The sequence below is a fragment of the Equus caballus genome, chromosome X (assembly GCF_041296265.1).
Source record: "Equus caballus isolate H_3958 breed thoroughbred chromosome X, TB-T2T, whole genome shotgun sequence".
NCBI lineage: Eukaryota > Metazoa > Chordata > Mammalia > Perissodactyla > Equidae > Equus > Equus caballus.
The window spans coordinates 129,085,850-129,108,023 of record NC_091715.1 but is presented as its reverse complement, the minus strand read 5'-3'; the positions used below and the strand labels follow the sequence as shown (position 1 = coordinate 129,108,023).

Sequence of the window (22,174 nt, the reverse complement as noted above, 5' to 3'; positions counted from 1 at the left end):
TAAGAAATAAGGTATTTTAGTCAATTTCCTGTGCCTTGATATAATTTTCTGAAATGTAAATTTTCCTTCGAATTAACATTAGCCAAACTAACTTGCTAATGTCATGTTACTTAATGCTAATATTTAAACATCATCCTGCATTTCTATCTCAAATGAGCCACTTCCAACCCACGTTTTCCGGCAGACCCATCAACTTGGCCAGAGCTGAGGAAGGGACAGGGAAAGAGGATGTAAATTACATGGGGTCTTACTGAGGAGAGGGGTGGTAGGACACAGGGCGACAGGGAGTGTGGAAACTTCTCCTGGTTGTCCTTAGACTGGCCTTGAGAAGCACTGCTGGATGGCTGGTTGGGTTAATTTTGAGAGAATCCACTTCCAGCCTTCAGCTGAAACAGACATCTAGAGTTTGTTTTTTCTCAAGTTATTTTTGCTTGTTGCCAACCTAATTCCGTTACCATTCTAATTTGAATATGTCCAAGTGAAATTATTCCAGTAAGCAGTTTCCTATTTCCCCCGGGCCTCTCTCTTTCTTCACCTGGTGGTCAGTAAGAGGGTGTTTCTCAGTTTTCATGTGCCGGCACTTTAGGAAGATCGACTTCATGTTCTGGCTCTCACCTAAATAATTCCATTCTCAAGACCGATGTGGAACTCCTTCAGGGCATCGACTTCACCCCAGAATCGATGCACTCTCCTTCCATAGATTGGAAGAGAATAGCTTTGAACTGAGCACACTGGGATCCTCCCCCGCCCTCATTTGGTTTTCTTCTGATCCTGAAAACCAAACCAAAACAAACCACTTGTCAGAGGCTCCTGGAGAGGCAGTCCTAACCGAGAAGGAAGTAGATAGGTACAGAGAGGCAATGTGTCCAGAAAAGTCACCTGGGGGGCCGTCTGAGTGGCATAGTGGTTAAGTTCGCGCACTCTGCTTCGGCCACCTGGGCTTTGCTGGTTCGGATCCTGGGCACGGACGCGGACCTACACCACTTGTCAAGCCACACTGTGGCAGACATCCCACATATTAAATAGAGGAGTGTGGGCATGGATGTTAGCTCAGGGCCAATCTTCCTCAAAAAATAAAAAAAAATGCCGCCTGGACTCGAGAAGGAAACCTGTGATGACTCAAACTGTCCTTCCCCCCATCTCTCCTATGGCCAGAACACCCACGATCAAAGGCTGAGCAGAGGTCCCCAGAAGAGCAGGGACAAGAGCCATGGGTGAAGACAATACAGGATCCCAAGGAAGTGAAGCAACAATTACTTGACCCCGAGATAGGTAGGTGAGAGTTCAGCGGATGCTCGGGAAGAAAGAAAAGAAAAATTCACCTCGATCCCAGGGTAAAGAGGTTTCGGATGCCCCTTGGGAGTTTCTGTCTTCCGGCTAGCTGTTGAGTTTAGCTCTTTTTAGTCCCTTTTGTCTCCATTCAGTGACATCTGCAATTTCTGGTCCTTCTCTCAAGTTTGCTGTTGGGAGAGAAAATATGTCAAGCAGAAACAGCTGGAGAGTGTGTGTCCATTTTCTGTTTCTTTAGATGGAAATGCACTGCTTGGTCCCAGTTTACCCGAATACTCTGAACAGCTAGAAAATCACTTGGGAAACCCTGCAGAGCATCTACCCAGAGACTGCACACTGCCTGTCCCTGAGCAGAAGCCTGCTCTAGGAGGGACAGCTGAGAGCTCCAACCAGGGAGACCCTCTCAGCCCTGGAGCCCAGGAGCCAAACCGTCCCGGAGAGAAACCACACCAATGCACGCACTGTGGGAAACGTTTTGCTAACAAGAAGCTCCTTAATGGGCACCTGAAAATTCATTTGGGAGAGCTCCCTCACAAGTGCCTCGAATGTGGCAAAGGATTCCTTCGTAGGTCAGACCTCTCCAGGCATCAGCGAATCCACACGGGGGAGACACCCTATGAATGTCCCGTGTGTAACAAGCGATTCACCCAGGGCTCACACCTTAAATTGCACCAGAAAGCCTATTCTCAGCAAGAAACATACCGCTGCGCGGAGTGTAGGAAGAGTTTTTGTAATCGAACAAGTTTAATAAGACACCTGAAAGCCCACACAGGTGGAAAACCCCACAGGTGTCACAGTTGTGGGAAGAGTTTTAGTCGACAGACAGATCTTACTTTGCACCAGAGAACACACACTGAAGAGAGGCCGTTTATATGCGAGTATTGTGGGAAAAGCTATAGGCAGAGATCAAGCCTTGCTTTTCATTTAAGAATCCATGCAGAACAGAGGCCGTAGAAGCGTAGTCATTGTCCTCCAAGCTTCATAAAGGATGCCGGCCTTCGGATGCACCAAGCCGCTCACTTCAGAGAAGAGCTCTCTGAGAGTTTGTTGAGGGAATCAGCTCTGACACAAATCAACACGAATTCCCAAAAGCCTCCGCCTGCTCTGAGCTGTCTGGAAAGAACATTTTGTTTGAGTTCATTCATTACAACAGCTGTATGTTTTACTGGTTTAAAACCCATCTTCCAAGGCCTGTAAATTCTAGAGTATTCACTGACTCTGGCCATCATTCTGGATTTCATTTTTTTTCTGTCTCGGCAAGCCTTATTTAATCATTACGATGGAAATGTCTTTGTCCCAAGCCGACTGCAGCACAGGTGTAAGTAAGAAGCATAAAAATGCTGGCATTCCCTTCAGATCTCGGGTCAGTATCCCAGTCAACAGGGTTGTGCCCAGATGACCTGTATCTATGCGATACTGTATTCCCAAGGAAATGGGTGTGCTTTTCCTGTTTCATTCCCACTGACTAGTTGTTGGAGCACCATGCAGATGCTGCCCTAATGGGGACAAGGAGCACTTCCCTTGACCCCCGCTTACACCACGTGTCAGAATCACTGTCTCCTGTGCAGCCATTGCTATGCTTAAACACATTAACATGGAGGCCTTACCCAGAATGAACTTCCAATAAATATGGTATTTTCTTCTTTGTTCTTTGAAATGATGAAAACGTTGAATGTTGTGATCTTTAAGTCTAGCTTTGGTCACATTCTCCAAATTTTATACAATTGTTCTTATTTATGATTTGGTGATTCCTTGTTATTGCAGTTTTCATTTTATTTCCTCTCTGCCCCAAGATTTGGACAATGTCGATATTTTCCTGTCAATTTTTGGTTATAACACCTTTTCGTTAATAGAGGAGGTTCCTTCTATTTCTACTTTGAAGTTCATTTAGATTTTCATGAAGACTTATGTCCTAAGACCATAGAGAAGGGTCCCATCAGTAGGGCACACCCTAGCGGTGGAGTGGTTGGGTCATAGGGTTTACATCTATTCACCCTCTCTAAATACTGCCCAAATGTACTACAAATGTCTTCTCCCACTCCCCGGCTTGTGGTTGCACTCACTTATTGGTATCCCCAGATGAGAAGTTCCCAGTTGTAACATAGTCCCATTTATCATTTTCCCCTTTATTATTAGTTCTGTTTGAATCCTGATGAAGAAATTTTTGTCTACCCCAAGATCGTGAACATATTTTCTACATTTTCATTTTAAAGTTGTATTATTTTACCTTACATTGAGATCATATTTCACCTGGATTTGATTTCTTTTACAAATGGTATGAGGTAAGGGTCATGATAACTTTAGAATGGGAAAGTACTTGCTACTTGCTATTTTGTCCTCAGCCTTTGGGTCTTAGCAAAAATTGAGATGGTAAGAAAACATTTTTACCAGCCTGTTAATGGAGTCCAGCAAGTATGTTATGAATGGCATTGCAGGCGGAATGGACATCTCATACAAAGTTCTGAGGAGAGGAGCACAGAGTGGCTGCAGGGAAAGCTAGAGTGATGGGCAGAGGCCAGTAAATGGAGGGTCTAGTTATCCACCTGATGGAGTTGGAACCTCATCTTGCAGTCAGTGGGGAGCCATAGACTCTATTGAGAAGTACTAGTGAGATGTGCATTTCAGAAAGTTCACTCTGACTCCTAGATGGGGATTAGGGGAACGAGATAGGAGACAGGAAGACCAGTGAGGAGAGAGCAAGTGGGCTGAGATAAGGGGAGTGTTGTGCAGATGAAACAGAAGGGAAGGATTCGAGAGGAATTAGGAGGCAGAATACACAGGCCCCAATGACTGACTGGATATGGGGAGTGTGACAGCCAGATCTGGGTCCTGAGCACCTGGGATTGGGAGACTTGAGGAACAGCTCATAAAAAGGGAATGAGGGCCCTCTTAGCCTCACTTCCCTGTTTTCTTGGCCTTCAGGTCCACGGTCACCCATTTAAACTCACGAGAACTTTCAATCCTGTCATCCTGTTCACTCTCTCCTAGACTGTCTCCTGTCCATGGTAATTCATTCATTTAATAATCTTTAGGGGCCTATTAATTCTAGATAACATGACAGGTACTGGGGATGGCAGAGTCCTAGTCCTCAGGAAAATCAGAGTTTAGTAAGAGAAGACTGAAAATTAAGCAAATAATTATACAGCAAGGTGGTAAGTATAGCAACACACAGGTATGTATAGGTTAATATGGGAGCAGAGCTAAAGAATCTGCAAAGGCTCCATAGTGGTGCATAAAGGGAAACTTAAAGATGGGTAGATGCAAGCCTGGAAAATAGGACAACACTGAGTTACTGACCCAATAGTACCTGAGGCCAACTCTCTGAAATAAGGTTCTATTTTGTAAGCCAGCTTTCATAAACTAGTTTTAGTTGGATTTCTGTTATGTGAACTGAAAGCCTCTGGATTGAAAGAATATCCAGTCCCTTCCACAAATGATCTAGGCATACAGGTAGGGAAGGTAGGACTGAGTGGGAGGAAAGGGGGTTCAGGGCCTGTGTATGAGGGTAGATGGTGCCAGAGAGCAGGGCAGGCAGTCCTGTCCAAGTGAGTGTTGGTGCTGTGTGAGGACAGTTCCAAAGCAGGAGGGGAAGGCAGGCCTGAGTGAGGGTTCAGGGCTCACAGGAGTCCAGCAACAGCCTGCCAGGATCAGGAGATTGGCTACATATGGAGGAATGGATATAATGAGAGCCAGATTTCTCACTGTTGGAGAAGGGAGGTGCAGATACAGAAAGGGGGAAGGCTTAATGAACTCTGTGGTATTGCACTGGAATTGCACGTATTGGTTTGAATGTTTTGGGTGCTGTATTAGTTTCCAAGGATTGCTGTAAGAAATGATCACAAACCGCGTGGCTTACAACACAGAAATTTCTTCTCTTACGTGTCTGGAGGCCAGAAGTCTGAAATCAAGTGTCAGCAGGGCCATGCTCCCTCTGAAGACTTTAGGGAAGAATCTCTCCTTGACTCTTCCTAGCTTCTGGTGGTCCCTGACAATCCTGGGCATTCCCTGGCTTATAGCAGCATAACTCCAATCTCTGCCTCTGTCCTCACATAGCTTTTCTCTCTGTGTATTCTCCTCTTCTTATAAGGACACAAGTCATTGGATTTAAGGCCCACCCTTTACGTGGTATGATCTCATCTCAATCCTTAACTACTTACAATTTCAAAGACTCTATTTCCAAATAGTGTCATATTCTGAGGTTCTGAGCGGACATGAATTTGGGGAGGGCACTATTCAATCCTATATATACGCATGATAAGTTTGTATGTGTGTGTGTGTGTGTGTGTACACACACATGTCTAGACATATACATATCCTAGCACTGCACACTGAAAAGGCCAATGGGTCGTGACACCTCAATAGCAGAGAGCACACCTAGCACCTAGATCTTGATTTCAAAAACACCACAATGTCCACCAAAATGAACCAGATCCTTTGGACAAATGGCTGATTCCATAGCTGAGGCAGGGAAACAAGATGAGCATAGAACATCTTGCTCCAGATAATAAGGAAACATTCAAAGGATGACAGGCACAGAGGCAAATTTGAAAGGGCTCCCATGGACCAAATGTGGGACAATATGAGCATCAAAATAAATAATGCTAGTAACATATCACAAATAAGAACGTGAGTCCACAGTGATAAACATAAATGAATAAGACAATGGGGGGAGAAGAGAGAGGTCTTCCTTATATTCAACTAATAAATGTAGAATGATTGATGATATCAGAAAAATCACCATTTGTCAACCACCACAGTTGTAATTACTTTAGGCAAGAGCCATCAATGCACACTAAAACTGGAGGGTGAAAGTGGTGTGAGGACGGGACAAATACCAAAGTATCTATTCACAAAATATTTATTAATTACATGGAGGGGGAGGGGAGTAGCTTTACAACGGAGAAATCAAACCAGTACCATTTTAAGTAAATGATCACAGTTAACATCATCAGTAATGGGACAGATTGATATCACGTGCCACCTGATGGCAATGAAGCAACAGAGCATCTGCTGATATTCTGGCCAAAAATGCATAATCTAAGTCAAATCATGAGAAAAGCCAAACAAGCCCAAACCGAGGGCATTCTATAAGATAACTGGCCTAAATCATTTAAAACGTTAAGGTCACGAAAGTTAAGGAAAGACTGAGGAATTGTTCCACATTCAAAGAGGCTAGAGAGACATGGCAGCTTGATGAAATGCATGATCCTGAATCAGATCCTTTGCTATATGAAAGATGTTACTTGCCAAATTAATGAACGCAAATGAGGTCTCTAGACAAAGGATACATAGGAATTTTTTGTATCATTCTTGTAACTTTTCTGTAGGTTTAAGGCTGTTCAGAAGAAAAATAAATGGTCTCTGTGGAGGAAAAATAAGGCAAGTTTATGCACATCTCTACAAGTCTAGAAAAACATAGGTGTCTCAGGGTGGAGGGATTACATTTCTTTAAAAGAACAACTATACTTTCTAATTTTGCCATAGTGAGAAAAGCATTACTTGTACAACAAAATGCTTATATAAGTTTTTTAAAAACCCAAACAAACAAAATCTCCAATTGTCTGCAAAAGTTCTCCACATATGTCTTTTGGAAAGCCACCTCTGAACTCAGCCTGTCCAAATCCAAACCGACCAGCCAACAGAGTGCCCAGCACTTATCTGACACATGCCAGCCATTATAATCATCTCTCACCGTGATTCCTCAGCTGCCCTGAGTACCTCCACATGTTTCATAAGGCCAAACCTCTCCACATACTGGCCCTTGTGGCTGAAAACTCTCACTCATCACTTGAGTACTGTAGGAACACAAAAGAGGCTTCTCTTGGAAAGAGTGAGAAGGATAAATTCCTTAAAATGTGACTTGATAGGTGCCAAATAACATACATAAGAGTGACATCTAGAGCATGGCTATTCTTTCCATGTATAGATCATCTGACTATAAGTTGGAAGTGGCCTACTGCAAGCTGTCTTCAAAAAATTTGAAAATAAAAGGAAGGAAGACAGCCCTCTGCCTATAAAATACATGATCAATGTCGAATGGGTCACAAAAAAGTCAGTGACACAACAAAGGAAGACAGCAAGGGACAAAAGAACTACAAATGAACAAAAAAACAACTAAAATGGCAAGAGTACCTCCTTCTCTATAAAAAATTATTTTCAAAGTAAACAGATGTGAGGTGATATCTCACTGTAGGTTTGCCAATATCCCTGATGAATATAAATGAAAAAATCCTCAACAAAATACCAGCAAACCTAATCCAACAGCACATTAAAAGAACCATACACCACGATCAAGTGTGCTTTATCCTTGGTGACGTGAGGATTATTTAACATATGCAAATCAGTTAATGCAATACACCACGTTATCAGAATGAAGGAAAAATCCACATGATTATTTCAATAGATGCAGCGAAGACATTTGACAAAGACTTAAACATTAAATCCTGAAACTGTAAAACTCCCAGAAAACCCATAAGGAAAAGCTTCATTACATTGCTCTTGGCAATGAGATGGACAAATCACCAAAACTCAGACAACAAAAGCAAAAATAGACAAATGGGACTACATCAAACTAAAAAGCTTCTACACAGCAAAGGAAACAATCAACAGAGTAAAAGAAAGCTAGGGAATGAGGGAAATATTTGCAAACCATTTATCTGATAAGGGATTAAATTTCAAAATACATAGGAAATCCTACAGCTCAAAAATCCCGACAACAACCTAATAACCTGATTGAAAAATGGATTAAGGACTTGAATAGATATTTTTCCAAAGAAGACATACAAATGTCCAACAGGTATATGAAAAGATACTCAATGACACTAATCATCAGGGATATGCAAATCAAAACCACAATGAGATCTCATCTCATACCTGTTAGGATGGCTATTATCAAAAAAACGAAAGGCAACAATTGTTAGCAAAAATGTGGAGAAACCGGAACCCTTGTACACTGTTGGTAGGAATGCCAAATGGTGCAGCCACTATGGAAAACAGTATGGAAGTTCTTCAAACATTAAAAAGTGAATTACCCTATGATACAGGAATCCCACCCCTGGGTAGGAGTAGGATCCCACTACCTGGGTAGTTATCCAAAAGAATTGAAATTAGGATCTCAAAGAGATAGTAGCATCTCAATGTTCATGGCAGCATTATTCTTAATATATTCTCAGTTTCTTCAAAAAATGGTGCTGGGATAATTGGATATTCACATATAAAAGAGTGAAACTGGACCCCTGTCTTAGATGACTCACAAAAATTAACTCAAAACAGATTAAAGACTTCAATGTGAGACCTGAAACCATGTAACTGCTAAAAGAAAACATAGGAAGAAAGCTTCTTGATATGGGTTCGGGTAGTGATTTTTTGGATATGACAACAAAATAAAAAATAAACAAGTGGGACTACATCAAACTAAAAAGCTTCTGCACGGCAAAAGAAACCATCAAAAAGTGAAAAGACAACCTATAGTATGGGAAAAAATATTTGCAAACCATATATCTGATAAGGGGTTAATCTCTAAAATATATAAAGAACTCATACAACTCAATAGCGAAAAAACAAGTAACACAGTTAAGAAATGGGCAAAAGACTTGAATAGACATTTTTCCAAAGAAGATATACAAAAGCCCAACAGGTACATGGAAAGATGTTCAACATCATCAGTAATTAGGGAAGTGCAAATTAAAACCACAATGAGGTATCACCGCATGCCTGTTAGAGCTGCCATCATCAAAAAGTTAAGAGGTAACAAATGTTGATGTGGATGTGGAGAAAAGGGAATCCTTGTGCCCTGCTGGTGGGAATGTAAATTGGTGAAGCCACTGTGGAAAACAATATGGAGGATCCTCAAAAAATTAAAAATAGAACTACCATATGATCCAGTAATTCCACTTCTGGGTATTTATCCAAAAGAAATGAAAACACTAACTTGAAAACATACCTGCACCCGCATGTTCATAGCAGCATTATTTACAGTAGCCAAGACATTGAAACAACCTAAGTGCCATCGATGGATGAATGGACAGAGAAGTTATCGTATATATACAATGGAATATTATTCAGGTGTGAAAAACAAGGGAATCCTACCATTTTCAACAGCAGAGATGGACCTTGAAGGCATTATGCTAAGTGAAATAAGACAGACAAAGAAAGGCAAATACTGTATGATCTCACTTATATGTGGAATCTAAAATTAAAAAACAAACAAAAAACAAACACATGGAAAAAGAGATCAAACTCATGGTTACTGGAGGTGGAGGGGCAGGCAGAGAGAATTGGAGGAAAGTGGTCAAAAGGTACAAACTTCCAGTTATAAGATAACTAAGATAACTAAGTACTAGGGATGTAATGTATAACAATGACTATGCGATACACCACATTATCAGAATGAAGGAAAAAAACCACATGATTATTTCAATAGATGCAGCGAAGACATTTGACAAAGACTTAAACATTAAATCCTGAAACTGTAAAACTCCCAGAAAACCCATAAGGAAAAGCTTCATTACATTGCTGTATGTACCGTATGATATATAGAAAAGTTGTTAATAGAGTAAATCCTGAGAGTTCTCATCACAAGGAAAAATGTTTTTTTCTTTTCTTTCTATTGTATCTATATGAAATGATGGACATCAGCTGAACCCATTGTGGTAATCATTTCACAATATATGTAAACCAAACTATCATGCTGCCTTAAACTTATAGAGTGATGTATGTCAATTATTTCTCAATAAAACCAGAAAAAAAAGAGAAACTTAAAAAAACCTAAAAACTGAATTACCCTGTGATATAGGAATGTTACCTCTGGGTAGTTACCTGAAAGAATTGAAATCAAGATTTTGAAGAGATATCAGCACCCCAGTGTTCATGGCAGCACTATTCTCAACAGGCAAGATGTGGAAACCACCTAAATGTCTATCAACAGATGAATGGATAAAGAAAATGTGGCATATACATTCAATGGAATATTATTCAGCCTTAAAAACAAGGGCATTCTGCAATATACAGCAACATCTATGAACCTTGAAGACACAATGCTAAGCGAAATAAGCCAGTCACAGAAGGACAGATGCTGCATGTTTCCACTTATATGAGGGATCTAAAATGGTCAAACTCTTAGAATCAGAGAGTAGAATGGTGGTTACCAGGGGAGAAGGAAATTGGGAATTGGTACTCAATGGTCTTAAAGTTTCAATTATGCAAGATGAATAAGTTCTGGAGATCTGCTGTGCACATTGTGCCTATAGTTAACAATATTGTGCTATACACTTGAAAATTTTTAAGAGGGTAGATCTCATTTTAAGTGTTCTTACCATAATAAAATAATTTTTTTAAAAATAGAAACGATCAAGACTCACATTTAATGGAATAAAATGAAATAAATCTTACAATTCTTCTATAAAATAAAATGCCAAACTGTGTTTTAATCGTGGCTGAAGACAGAAGCTTAAGAGCATTCACTGTCGTAAGACATCAAGGACTCAGCCAGATAATCAATTTCTACATTTGTAAATCGAGAGTACTACAAAATGTTCATTTTTAAGAATATTCATGAAGAGGGAACACAGGCAGAATTTAAGCAAATAAAATTATGTCAAACATGCAATTATATTATAGAAGACACTCCATCAAAATGTTAATTTCCCTGTCTATAAATTGGAATGTACACAAAACCTTTCAAAAGAAACTTATGAAGAGCTGTATCCTGTGATATTACTCATATTCCTCAAGAATTTCCTTATTTCCAAATGTCCTTGCTCTCATGAAAACACATGGTCTTCTCATTTTGTGTATTCATTTTCGTGAAAAGCAAATAAACAACCTGTCGTATTTAGTTATATATTTATTCTTGCTGATCCTGGTTGAAAATGGATGTGAGAAGTATCTCCAAGTATCGCAAATTTTTCCCCCAGTTCTTTCCTTGTAGGTTCTACCTCCTTTCTGAGAACGTCTAACACACTATTCCCTCCTGTAATATCTCTTTCCCTAGGCCCAGGCTGCCTCCATCTGGACTGGGCTCTTCTCACTGCCACTTCAAGTCTCCGTGAGAGAGTTAGGGTGGAAGGGTAAACCGGCCCTATATTTTCCCTGATTTCTTAAGGGTGACAACTCAGAAAACAGCAGTTCCTTCCTCGGTGTCTTCATGGCTTTCTGAGACCATGGCTGCCTTAATTCACATACTCCCTCACCTAGAGCCAGGCTGAGGGAAGACACTACACATTCGGCTAACTTCTTCCATCAGCTGAGGGGCCAGTGGAGCCAGGCATGGAAGCCACATGTGAGTTTTGACAGATTTATTACTGGATTCCCATCATTTGCTTAAGGAGGCATTCTGTAGCCGTCACTGGCCATTCTGATTCTGGACAGTTCCTCTGCGATGTACTAGCTCTGAGTCCTTGGGCATGTTACCTAACTTTCCCGGACATGCAAGTAGTACCTGGATACATAGATTTCCATAAGCATGAAGGAAGATGATGAGGGCTAATTGCATAGCACAGGGCCCTTCAGAGGCAGGAAACAGTCTTTGTAGCCATTTAAAATGGGGAGCTTTATGAGTTTCAGATTTCACTGGCATATCTTCAGCTCCGTCTCGGTTGCCTGGATCTCAGAGGGGTGGATGTAAAGTTGGCAGTTCTTCTGGACTTAGTGTTTAGCAAGTGGAAGGTAGTGGACAGCACAGGATTACTCAGAGGAAAATGTAATCTTCCCTCTATCCCATAGTGGATTACAAATCCCTTGGTAGCTCAACTACCAGCTAATTCCCACTGGACAGTGTGCTCATCAGTGGAAATACTAAAAGGATTCAACTCAAAGGGATGGCTCTGACCAACATCTGCCTCTCTACTGTATAAAATATTCCTTTAAACAATGATGGTGGGCGCTCAGACAAGGCATGGGCAAGGTACATAACATGCACACACAGGGATCCCGTAACATGTCTCTGTGCTGGCCTTACACACCAATTGACGTTCTCCCATTGAATTTAGTCCTTTGGTCAAAGCTGTACTCTACCAAAATGGATTGTTGGGCTTTTTTTTTATAGTCAATCACACACCAATGTCATTAGTTTATCGGGAGCTTCCTCTAATCAAATACCTGGTAACAAAGCCCTGAATGAAAGTTGATTTTGAAAAAAAAAGAAAAAAAGACGTTTGAAACTAGGGGCTCTGGCTCAGGGAGACAATCAACAGTGTAGTCTCAAAGATAGGGGCCCTAGGCATCTGGAAGGTAAGGAAGTCCCCAAGGAGTCCACTCAGTTCCCTACTGGTAAAGAGCAGCTAACCTGACATTCACTTCTTTCAGCTGCAAAGTTGCCCAGAAGATCGTGATTTCTCTTCCTGCTGCCACTGCCATTTTACTGTCAGAGGTAGCTGATTTTACTAGTTCAGGGCATGTATTCTGGTGTCAGCCAGACATCGTGTCAGGTTGGACTCAGCTTATTTGCTGACAAACCTGAAACCATGTACTTGAGATAATATCATCTGCCAACACATGTCTGATGACTAAGCAAGATGCTTGTAGAAGATAAGGCCTGGCACATGAAGAGCCTCAGGAAATGGGAGCAATTATTACTCTACACTTTGAGATAACTCAGAGTCAAGAAATTCCCTCTTCAAAAAGTCACTAGTATCATTGAAAACAAAGAAAATAGCCTTCTCATTTTATGTATTTATTTTCACAAAAACGAAATGCACTAACTGCCTTTTATATTGCTCTATTTATCGATCAACCTATCTATCTATCCATTCTTGTTAATTCTGAGTTGAAAGTAGATGTCAGAAGTACACCCCAAAATCCAACCAAGTTTTCTTTCAGTTCTTGCCCTGTGGAAGTCCTTCCATCTTGAAGGTGCTTAGCACACCTGGCCCGTGTTGTAATGTCACTTCCTCCAGGCCCTGGCCTCCTCTGTCCTGATGGGACACCTCTCACTGACTCTTGAAGACTTTCTTGGTGGGGTTATGGTGGCAGGGAAGACCACACTAAGTACTCCCTCAACATATATTAGATATGAATGCAATTTAAGCAAGGAGATGAAACACCTCAGAAAACCTTGTCACGTTTTAATGGATTCTCGTCAACAAAACGCACACCTTCACAAGAATCCATTGAGCAGTCACTAAGTACCAGATTTTAGAGTGGTTCTTGCCTGCCTCCAGGCTACAAATATGTCACTCACCCACTTGGCTTCAAAAGATCCGCCTGTTTCATTCCTAAATCAGAAAGATTCACTAGTATTAGAAATATCGAAAGGAATCCTTTCAAGTTCACTCCCATCACAAAACCTTCTATCGCAAACTCCTGCTTTCTTTTCTTTATGTCCCTGACTCCTACTTGAAAATTCTTATTTATTGGTGTTTCCAAAAGTCTTGGCCGCCTCTCCGCACTTCCATGTCAGCTCCATGAGGGCAAGGATTCCCTTTGTTGTTCTCTGCTGTGCCCCCAGCACCCAGAACAGTGCCTGGCACGTAGTGGGTGTTCATAATACTGGGGGAATAAACTGAGTAAGAGAAGGGTAAGGGCTTGGGCAAGTCCAGGCAACCTAGGGAGAAGATCCGGTTTCGAGGCAAGTCAGACCAAACCAGAAGATTTCACTTTTGCACTTGCCTCTTTCTCAATAGTATTCGTCCTTACTCATGACAACGTTACGGCTGGCTATAAACACAAGACCTACAGCTCAGAAGACATGAGATCCAGTCCCAACTCAGCTTTTTCCTGGTTTTGTGACCTATCCGCAGGGCTCTGGCTATGACAACAACTTGCAAGTAAATCAGCCAATAACTTGGGTTTTCTGTAATCTCAGTAACTCAACCTCCCTGGTGAAGATGAGCTGCACCACACAGTAAAATGGTATTGTTTCAAACATAAAAGCTAATTTGGAAACAAGTATTTGATTAATGTTTACACAAACATTTCTGTAAACTTAAAATGACATTGCTCTAGATGACATATGTCACTAAGTGTATTTTTTATTATGATTGAATGGATGGGAGAATTCTCATCTATATCTTTTTGTTCAGCCCTCAATTAGTCCTGCGTATCTATTTTTTCCCCTTTGGTCAGGGAATGTCAGTTGATGTTACCTTTTCAACTGTGAAGCATGTTCTTTACACCGTCGAAACAACGTGTACCTTTGGTGTAGTTTCAACAGTGAAATTATGCTTCTCACCAGTTGCGTACACAGTACCTCCTCAAACATCCCGAGCAGGTGAGGAACGAAATGTTCTTTCCACGTAATTGGCAGTTAACTGGGGCAACGCTCTCAGAGGAAACTGCCCCGGGAGGAGCCGAGAGAACGTTCCACTCCCCGATAACTGATCCGAGTCCTTGCTTATGCATGTTTAGAACTAACACCCTTTACCAACCCCGAGACCTCACTTTGCAGTCAGCCCAGCAGCCCTGGGGTCAGCTCACTTGGGAGGATGCTCCTGGAGAACTAAAGTCCAGCTATCTGAAGTGGCAGTTACAACAGAGTGGTGAATGTAAGCCAGCTCTGTGACAGGGTTCCAGAGGCAAGGAGATCCCCCTGCTCTCCCCAAGCCTTCCTTCCTTGGAGGACAGGGCCCTCCTTCCTTCCTTCCTTGTTGTCTAAACACCCAAGGGTAGAATGGTGGCTGCGAGCCTGCCCCCAAAAGGTGCGAAGGCAGCCCGATGGCAGCCAGGGCCTGTGAGAGGAGAGAGTGAGGGTCTGGTGGGAAGGCTGCCCGAGGGTCAGAGTGCACGCAGCAGGACTGTGCACAGAAGCAAATGTGCGAGGAGGCCGGGAGGCAGGGGCCTCCACCTCTGCGGGAGCTAGAAACACGGAAAGGTGGAAAGAGAGCGAAACCTGCGTGATCCCTCTGCTCTTGGACTGATACCAGAGGTACCGATGCAATCTCAGGGTTTTCAACCAACATAGAAATAAGATCTTTGTTTCTAAACAAGAATTTCTCCAGGAAACAGGGCCACAGAACCTTGGAGAAATGGCTGAAGAAATGGCATTTTTAATTCCTGACAAAACAAATCAAAGAACCACACATGAAACATCTATTAGTAAGATGGACAGTCCAACCTGTACGCGTCTAACGACAGCAGTGAAACGAACAAATCACAGCCTATTAGGAATCCAAATAGTAATAGAAGGAACCACAATGTCGATGAGACTTCAGTTAATACATGAGCCCTTCTGTTAATAAAGCCACCACAATGATGACGACGGGGACAGCAGGGTCAGCGCGTCATCCCCTGATTAGGTTCCAGGTACTTGAATGGAGCTTCATTTGTTAAGAACCATCCCAGGCAGCACAGCAGATGTGGCCCAAGGGCCACAGCTTGCAGCCCCTGTGCAGGATGATTGTCTGATTTCCTTTCCTTCACTGCATTTCTCCTACACGAGCTGAGGGGACTCTCCACATCAGGACATCTGCTGCCCGTTCCCAGCGCACCAGTTGGGGAGCTCTACCACAGGACACCGGAGCCCCGGAAACTGCTGGTGGCAGGTCCCTGTGTTTTCATGCCATTTATTAAGTCCCTGTTTCTAATGCAGCCCAGACTGATACCTCCTGCACCCCTGTCCTAGTGCCACGATGTCACCCATTTAGGGAGACCAGAGTGATGTCCTGATGAGGGTGAACTGACCAAGGACCCTGCATTCAAAATTATGGCAAAGAGCCTCAGAGTTGACCTATCCCTGAGACGTTCCCACAGGGCGTGGTGCTGCTTTGGGCTGACGACTTTCACAGGGACCTGGAGCCCCAGCACCTCCCACTTGCCCCTTTCTGTCCCAGGACTCCATGGGTCAGGAAGCCAGGCAGGCGTTCACAGGAGGCGAGTCCACAAGGGCAGGGATTTTGTCCTTTTGCTTCAAGGCTATGCATTCATTGCCTAGAACAGTGCCTGACACATAAAAGAGAATCACCAGGAATTTGTGGAGTGAGCCAGTGAGCGAAGGTGGAAACTCTACAGGATAGTCACTCCTGTGACGTACCAATAAAGAGGGGAACTAACCACCGGATGGTTGGGAGGTCCCACTGGACGTGTAAAGCAACCTCAGAACGAAACTCTGTTTACTGACGGACCAGGGCATTATGGCGGAATTCTGAACCCAGGACTGAGCGTGAGCTCACAGCCACTTTCCACGGATGCCCAAAGTGTCTGAACACATCCCTTCCTGTAGTGCACAGCTATCTGGGGGGACGCTCTATTATTATATAACTTATCATCATCACCAACATAATTAGCAGCAGCATCTGTGAACTCTTAAAGATCTCATCAAACAAAACATCAAAAGAGATCTGGAGATTGAAGTCTAGTGTAAAAAAAAAAGCATGCCCAAATCGCCAAGGGGAGTTTTTTGTTTTGTTTTGAACTAGCACAGCATCTGAATCAACTGAATCAATTTGTTTTTGTTGTTTTAAACAAGCACAGCTGGTAAGTGATATTTTGGGATTTGACCCTTGGCAGCCAGTCCGCAGAATCCAAGCTCTGAACCACAATGCCACAGCAGCCTAGCCATTGACTTGGCTGAATTGACGCGATGGCTGGGAAAAATCTTGTTTATACTAGATTACAAAATCAGAAATGAAGAAAATTCTAATATATTGAAGTAAAATGGGTCAAATTTATTACTTTAAATCATAGCACCAAGAAATATTATTAAGCCGTAAAAAAGAGTGAAATCTTGCCATTTGCAACAACATGAATGGACCTTGAGGGTATTATGCTAAGTGAAATAAGTAAAACAGAGAAAAAAAATAATGTATGATCTCACTTAAATGTGGAATCTACAAACAACAATGACCAAAAAAAGAGCTCATAGATACAGAGAACAGATTGGTGGTTGCCAGAGGTTGAGGGTGGTGGGCAAAATGGGTGAAGGGGATGAAAAGGTACAAATTTCCAGTTATAAAATTAGTAAGTCAGGGGCCGGCCCCATGGCTTGAGTGGTTAAGCTCGCACGCTCTGCTTCGGCAGCCCAGGGTTTCACCGGTTCAAATCCTGGGCGCGGACATGGCACTGCTCATCAGGCCATGCTGAGGAGGCGTCCCACATGCCACAGCTAGAAGAACCCACAACTGAAAATTCACAACTAAGTACCGGGGGGCTTTGGGAGAAAAAGGAAAAGTAAAAAAATCTTTAAAAAAATTCACAAGTCCTGGGGATGCAATATACAGCATGGTGACTATAGTTAATAATACTGTATTACACATTTGAAATTTGCTAAGACAGTAGATCTTAAAAGTTCTCATCATAGGAGAAAAAATTTTGTAACTATGTACAGTGACAGATGTTAACTAGACTTATTGTGGTGATCATTTTGCAATACATACAAAGATTGAATCATTACATTGTACACCTGAGACTGATATAAAGTTATATGTTAATTATACCTCAATAAAAAAAAGATATTTAACCTCTTTGTGACTTGGTTTCTTTATCTATAAAATGAGAAGCACAATAATAGTATTTACTGTGTAGAGTTGACGTGACAATGAATCGATATGTGTAAAACTCATAGAATGACGTTGGCACATAGTAACCACTAAATAAATGTTGTTGCTTGTGGTAGCCCTGGCACTAGGAAACACTGCTACTGTCAGAATGAATCCATTTCCCTAGGGTTTTTTGTCAGCTGATGAACCCTGACATAGGTAATCTAACATTTTAACACTTATAAACAAAAACTTTCAAGCAGAATTTTTAAATAAGTTAAAAATAAGTCACAGGATGTAAAGGTACCCACGAGGATCTGGAGCAACTGGAAATCACAAAGGCTGCTGGTGGGAGTCTAAATTGGCACAACTACTTCAGAAAGCTGGCAGTACTGACAAAGTTAAACATTTCTTTGTTCTATAACCCGGTAGCATAGAATGACACAAGAGATGGGTCTTGGACCTTATGGCTGTCTCCCTCTTCCTCTCTCTCTCTTAATCTCTGTAGAATTCTTTCATGTGACCTTATATAATCTTCATGACTGATAACTCCAAAATGCATATTCCTCCAGCTCTGGCCTCCGTGGATTCATACATCCCTGTGCTTACACAAATTTCACAAGTCTAAGGCCAAGCTCTTGCTGTTCTCCTCATGCACCCAATTTTGCTCCTCTTAGCCTTCCATGATTCAAATCAGCAACTCCACCCTCACCGTTGCTCTGACCAAAAACTTTGGGGTAACTCCTGACCCCTTTCCCACACTCCAAAGATCCCACCCAACAGCCAGTATATTCGTCTCCACCTTTGAAGTACAGCCAGAATCAAATCACTCCTCAGAGCCTCCACTTGTACGCCCTCGTCCAAGTCGCTACCGTTGCTCACCAGGACTGTGCGGTGATCTCTTACCTGGTCCTCCTGACTCCGCCCTTGCCCCACAGAGTCTCCTCTCCACAAAGCAGACAGAGTGACCATCTTAAGACAATCCAGGTCAGAGTCTCGGCTTCTACATCCACCCAAAGTAAAATAGCAAGCAGCCTGGTGGGGCTGAGCTACTCTCCCCTTTTGTACCCAAGCTAAATGGTAGCTGCCTTCGACTCCAATAGCATAAACTAGTTCTACCTTACAGTCCAAACAAGATCTTATAACATATCTGCTACTTACAAGTAGATCTTGACAATGGATACACACGCATACAAACAGGTACGAGGCTATCTACAAAAGTTTTTTTGAAGCATGTGAAGTATTTCAAAAATAGTATCATTGTACATTTGTAGTATTTTTTAGTGTATTAGAAATTAAATATTTATATGAATGAAAAAATCATCCAGACATTAGTGACTGCATTTCCCAATAATACAGCATGAGTTCTTGGACATATTACGTATTTCTTCCTATGCAGTACATTATTTTCAACTCCAAAGAGCCACCTCAAGCACTGAAGAGTTGCTGACTCCAGCCGAGTGCATTATAGAAATAGTTTCAGTACTAAAATCCTCTTAAGAAACTGAGCATGTCCTATTTTGAACCTTGAAATGATGTCTGTAACCAACTGAATCTAATCTACAAATTAAAAAAAAATAACTAAAGCCTGTTTTTTAAATGTGAATCATAACTTCAGAAAAATTATCTAGAGAGAAGCAAAGTTTTTTATTAATCTGGTCGGCATCTTTCCTTACAGATGTAACACAAGCAATTAAAACTCTCGTACCAGAGTCTGATGGTCTGTCAATACCAAAACTACCAGAGCTAGCACCCACCCGTAATAAGGAAATGGTTACTTCAAACATAACCAAAATTTAAAAATGGGAACTTATAGCCCTAAAGCACTGTTATTCAATAGACGCTTTAAACAACTGCCCTCAACAGTACGGAATATATTTTACATGACAACTAGGTCATGGACGTGAGACGATGGTAAAAATAACCCCTGAGCCTCATGTATCGATTGTTAAAATGCATCAAAAAGAATTGCACACCCAAGTTTGATTTGAGGATGGTATTAGACGCAAAGATTTAATAAAGCATGCTGCCCCTGCTCTCTAGGAATTCACAATGAAATGGGGGTAAAAGAAAAAACTACTAGTTCTAAGGAAGTTGTGATAAATGATAAAAAAACAAGTCCAAAAATTAGTTTCTTGGAATTCCTAGAAGGGGGAAAATTTCAGGCTTGGAGAAAAATAGGTGCATTTCTTGCAGGAAGTCAGATCTGACCTGGGCTGTGAGAGAAGAGAAATATATCACCTGGCAAATGGAAATATGGGCAGGAGCAGGAAGACAGAGAGGAAAAACAAGCATGCTAGAGACTAGGGAGGCAAACCATAGGATTCGAGATCAGGCCCCGAGGGACAGAAGCGTGAGATAAAGTTAAAAAAAAAACTAAACTGCGGAGAGCTCTAAAAAAAACCAAGTCAAATCAGGGCTTCAATTCATCTACAGTAGGCAGGCATGCAAACCTTTTTGCTTATTGGAAGTTTAATAGCTCTTGTTTTATAATTTGTTTTTCTTAATTACACAAATAATACATGTTCATTCCAGGAAAAGTAGAAAAACAAATAAGCACAAAGCAGAAAGCCATTACCTATGATTCATAATTGCATTACCTAGAGATAACCATGGACCACAATTTGGAATTTACACTGCTCCAGTTGGTTTTTTTTTCTATGCACAAATATATATGTATCATTTTAAAAGCAAAATTTAATATTGTATATAGCATTTAAGTTTTACATAATGATGATAAACATTTTTCCATAACAAGAGATTATTGAACGAGTAATATGGCTTTCCCGTTGAATGAATGTACCCTAATTTATTGACTCAATTCCACATTGTTGGACCTCTAGCTTTTCATCCTAACACACTGCCTACTTGCCTGATTTACTTCTGTGGGATAAACTCCCAAGAGCGGAATTTCTCGTTCTAAGGTTTCTGATGAAAACTTCATCAATTGAGGGGTAAACATTTTTAATCATATTCTTTCATTATTAAAAAATTATTAAAATAATTCTTAAAAATTACTTTAATTATTAAAAAAATGTTCTAATCCCATTTCAACGGGTATCCTTCCAGTGGTCAATAGCAGTCTCGTGGTTATTTCCCCCTCACTCACTTTCATTGAGGAATGGAGCACCAGGCTGGCATCTTTGTCTCCACCACCACTCCCGTCACTGTCCCACTGGATGATCCATAAGATCCTCTGAGCTTTTGTTCCCTGACTCCACACTAGTTCTCAGACCGAACCTTCCCCCAGCTTTCATGTCTAAGGCCCACTCTCTCAATTCCTTTGATTTTCCCCTTGCAAATCCCACCAACATGATAGGGAGTCCAAGCAGATTCAGATGCTTGCGGGAATGTACAGAAGTAGCGTTTCAGTTCAATAGAGGAAAGTGGATTATCCAGTTAATGCTATGGGATAACTAGGTAGTGCTTAAGTAAACAAGCTACGGATCCTTCTCTCAGTCTGTACATCTAAATGCATTCCAGGCTGACTGAACGTTTAATGTAAATAAATGAATAACTTTCAGAAGAAAAACTGAGTGAATCCTTGTGTGAATTCTGAATTGGAAAATTTTTCACTTAGGATCCTTACTGAACCCAAAAGTCACATGGACAAGATAGACATATTTATAGTATATAAAAAGGAAATGCTATAAAACAAAGTCAAGAGACGGCGTTGGAAGAAATAACCATAAAACCTTCATATGCTCATTTTCCTAATGAATCTTTACTTTTCCTAGAATACAAATAAATGTAAGGTCTAGTAGTTAAATAGTTCTAAGAAAAGTTACTGTATTTTCATACAGACTTAAAGAAGTGGCAAATAAAATTGAAAGACTGGTTTTTCGTTTCTCAAATTAGCAAAGATTTCCGATTGATAATATTCCCGTCCTTGCCAAACTGTCAGGCAGTCTCACAGCCTGCTGAGAATATGGACAGAACAACTAAAGGATAACTTGATGAAACGCATCGAGATGGTAGCTGCCTGGACTGTGGTGATGGTTACTCCACTCTGTAAATCCACAAAAAAGTCATTGGTCTGTACTCTCAAAACAGCAGGATTTTATGGTATGTAAATTATACCCCAATAAAGCTATTTTTAGTATGTTTAAAATGAACATCTTTTGACCTAGTAATTCTACTTCTCTGAATGTGAACTACAGAAAATGCTTTTTTTTCACCTGAAAAAAGGAAGTTGTAGGACAGTACAGAGTCCAGTAAGTACCACTGCTGAGCATATTGTCTCAATACAAGGAGAATGGATACTCAAATTTACTTTTAAAAACTGAAATCACAGGCCGGCCCCGTGGCCTAGTGGTTGGATCCACGCGATCCGCTGTGGCAGCCTGGGGTGCGTGGGTTCAGATCCTGGGTGTGGACCTACACACCACTCGTCAAGCTGTGCTGTGGCGGCATCCCACATACAAAATGGAGGAAAGATTGGCACAGATGTTAGCTCAGGGACAATATTCCTCAAG

The 22,174-nt window shown here is 41.5% G+C and overlaps 1 protein-coding gene across 1 annotated transcript; it reads left to right on the top strand.

Annotated features, from left to right (window-relative positions):
• The first annotated feature begins 1,083 nt into the window (after positions 1–1,083).
• LOC100057543 (zinc finger protein 449) lies at positions 1,084–2,378 on the top strand. The gene is made up of 2 exons (XM_070257153.1): positions 1,084–1,214; positions 1,425–2,378. Exons 1-2 carry the CDS (start codon positions 1,084–1,086, stop codon positions 2,242–2,244), a joined length of 951 nt encoding a protein of 316 aa, XP_070113254.1. The 3' UTR covers positions 2,245–2,378.
• Positions 2,379–22,174: the final 19,796 nt, after the last annotated feature.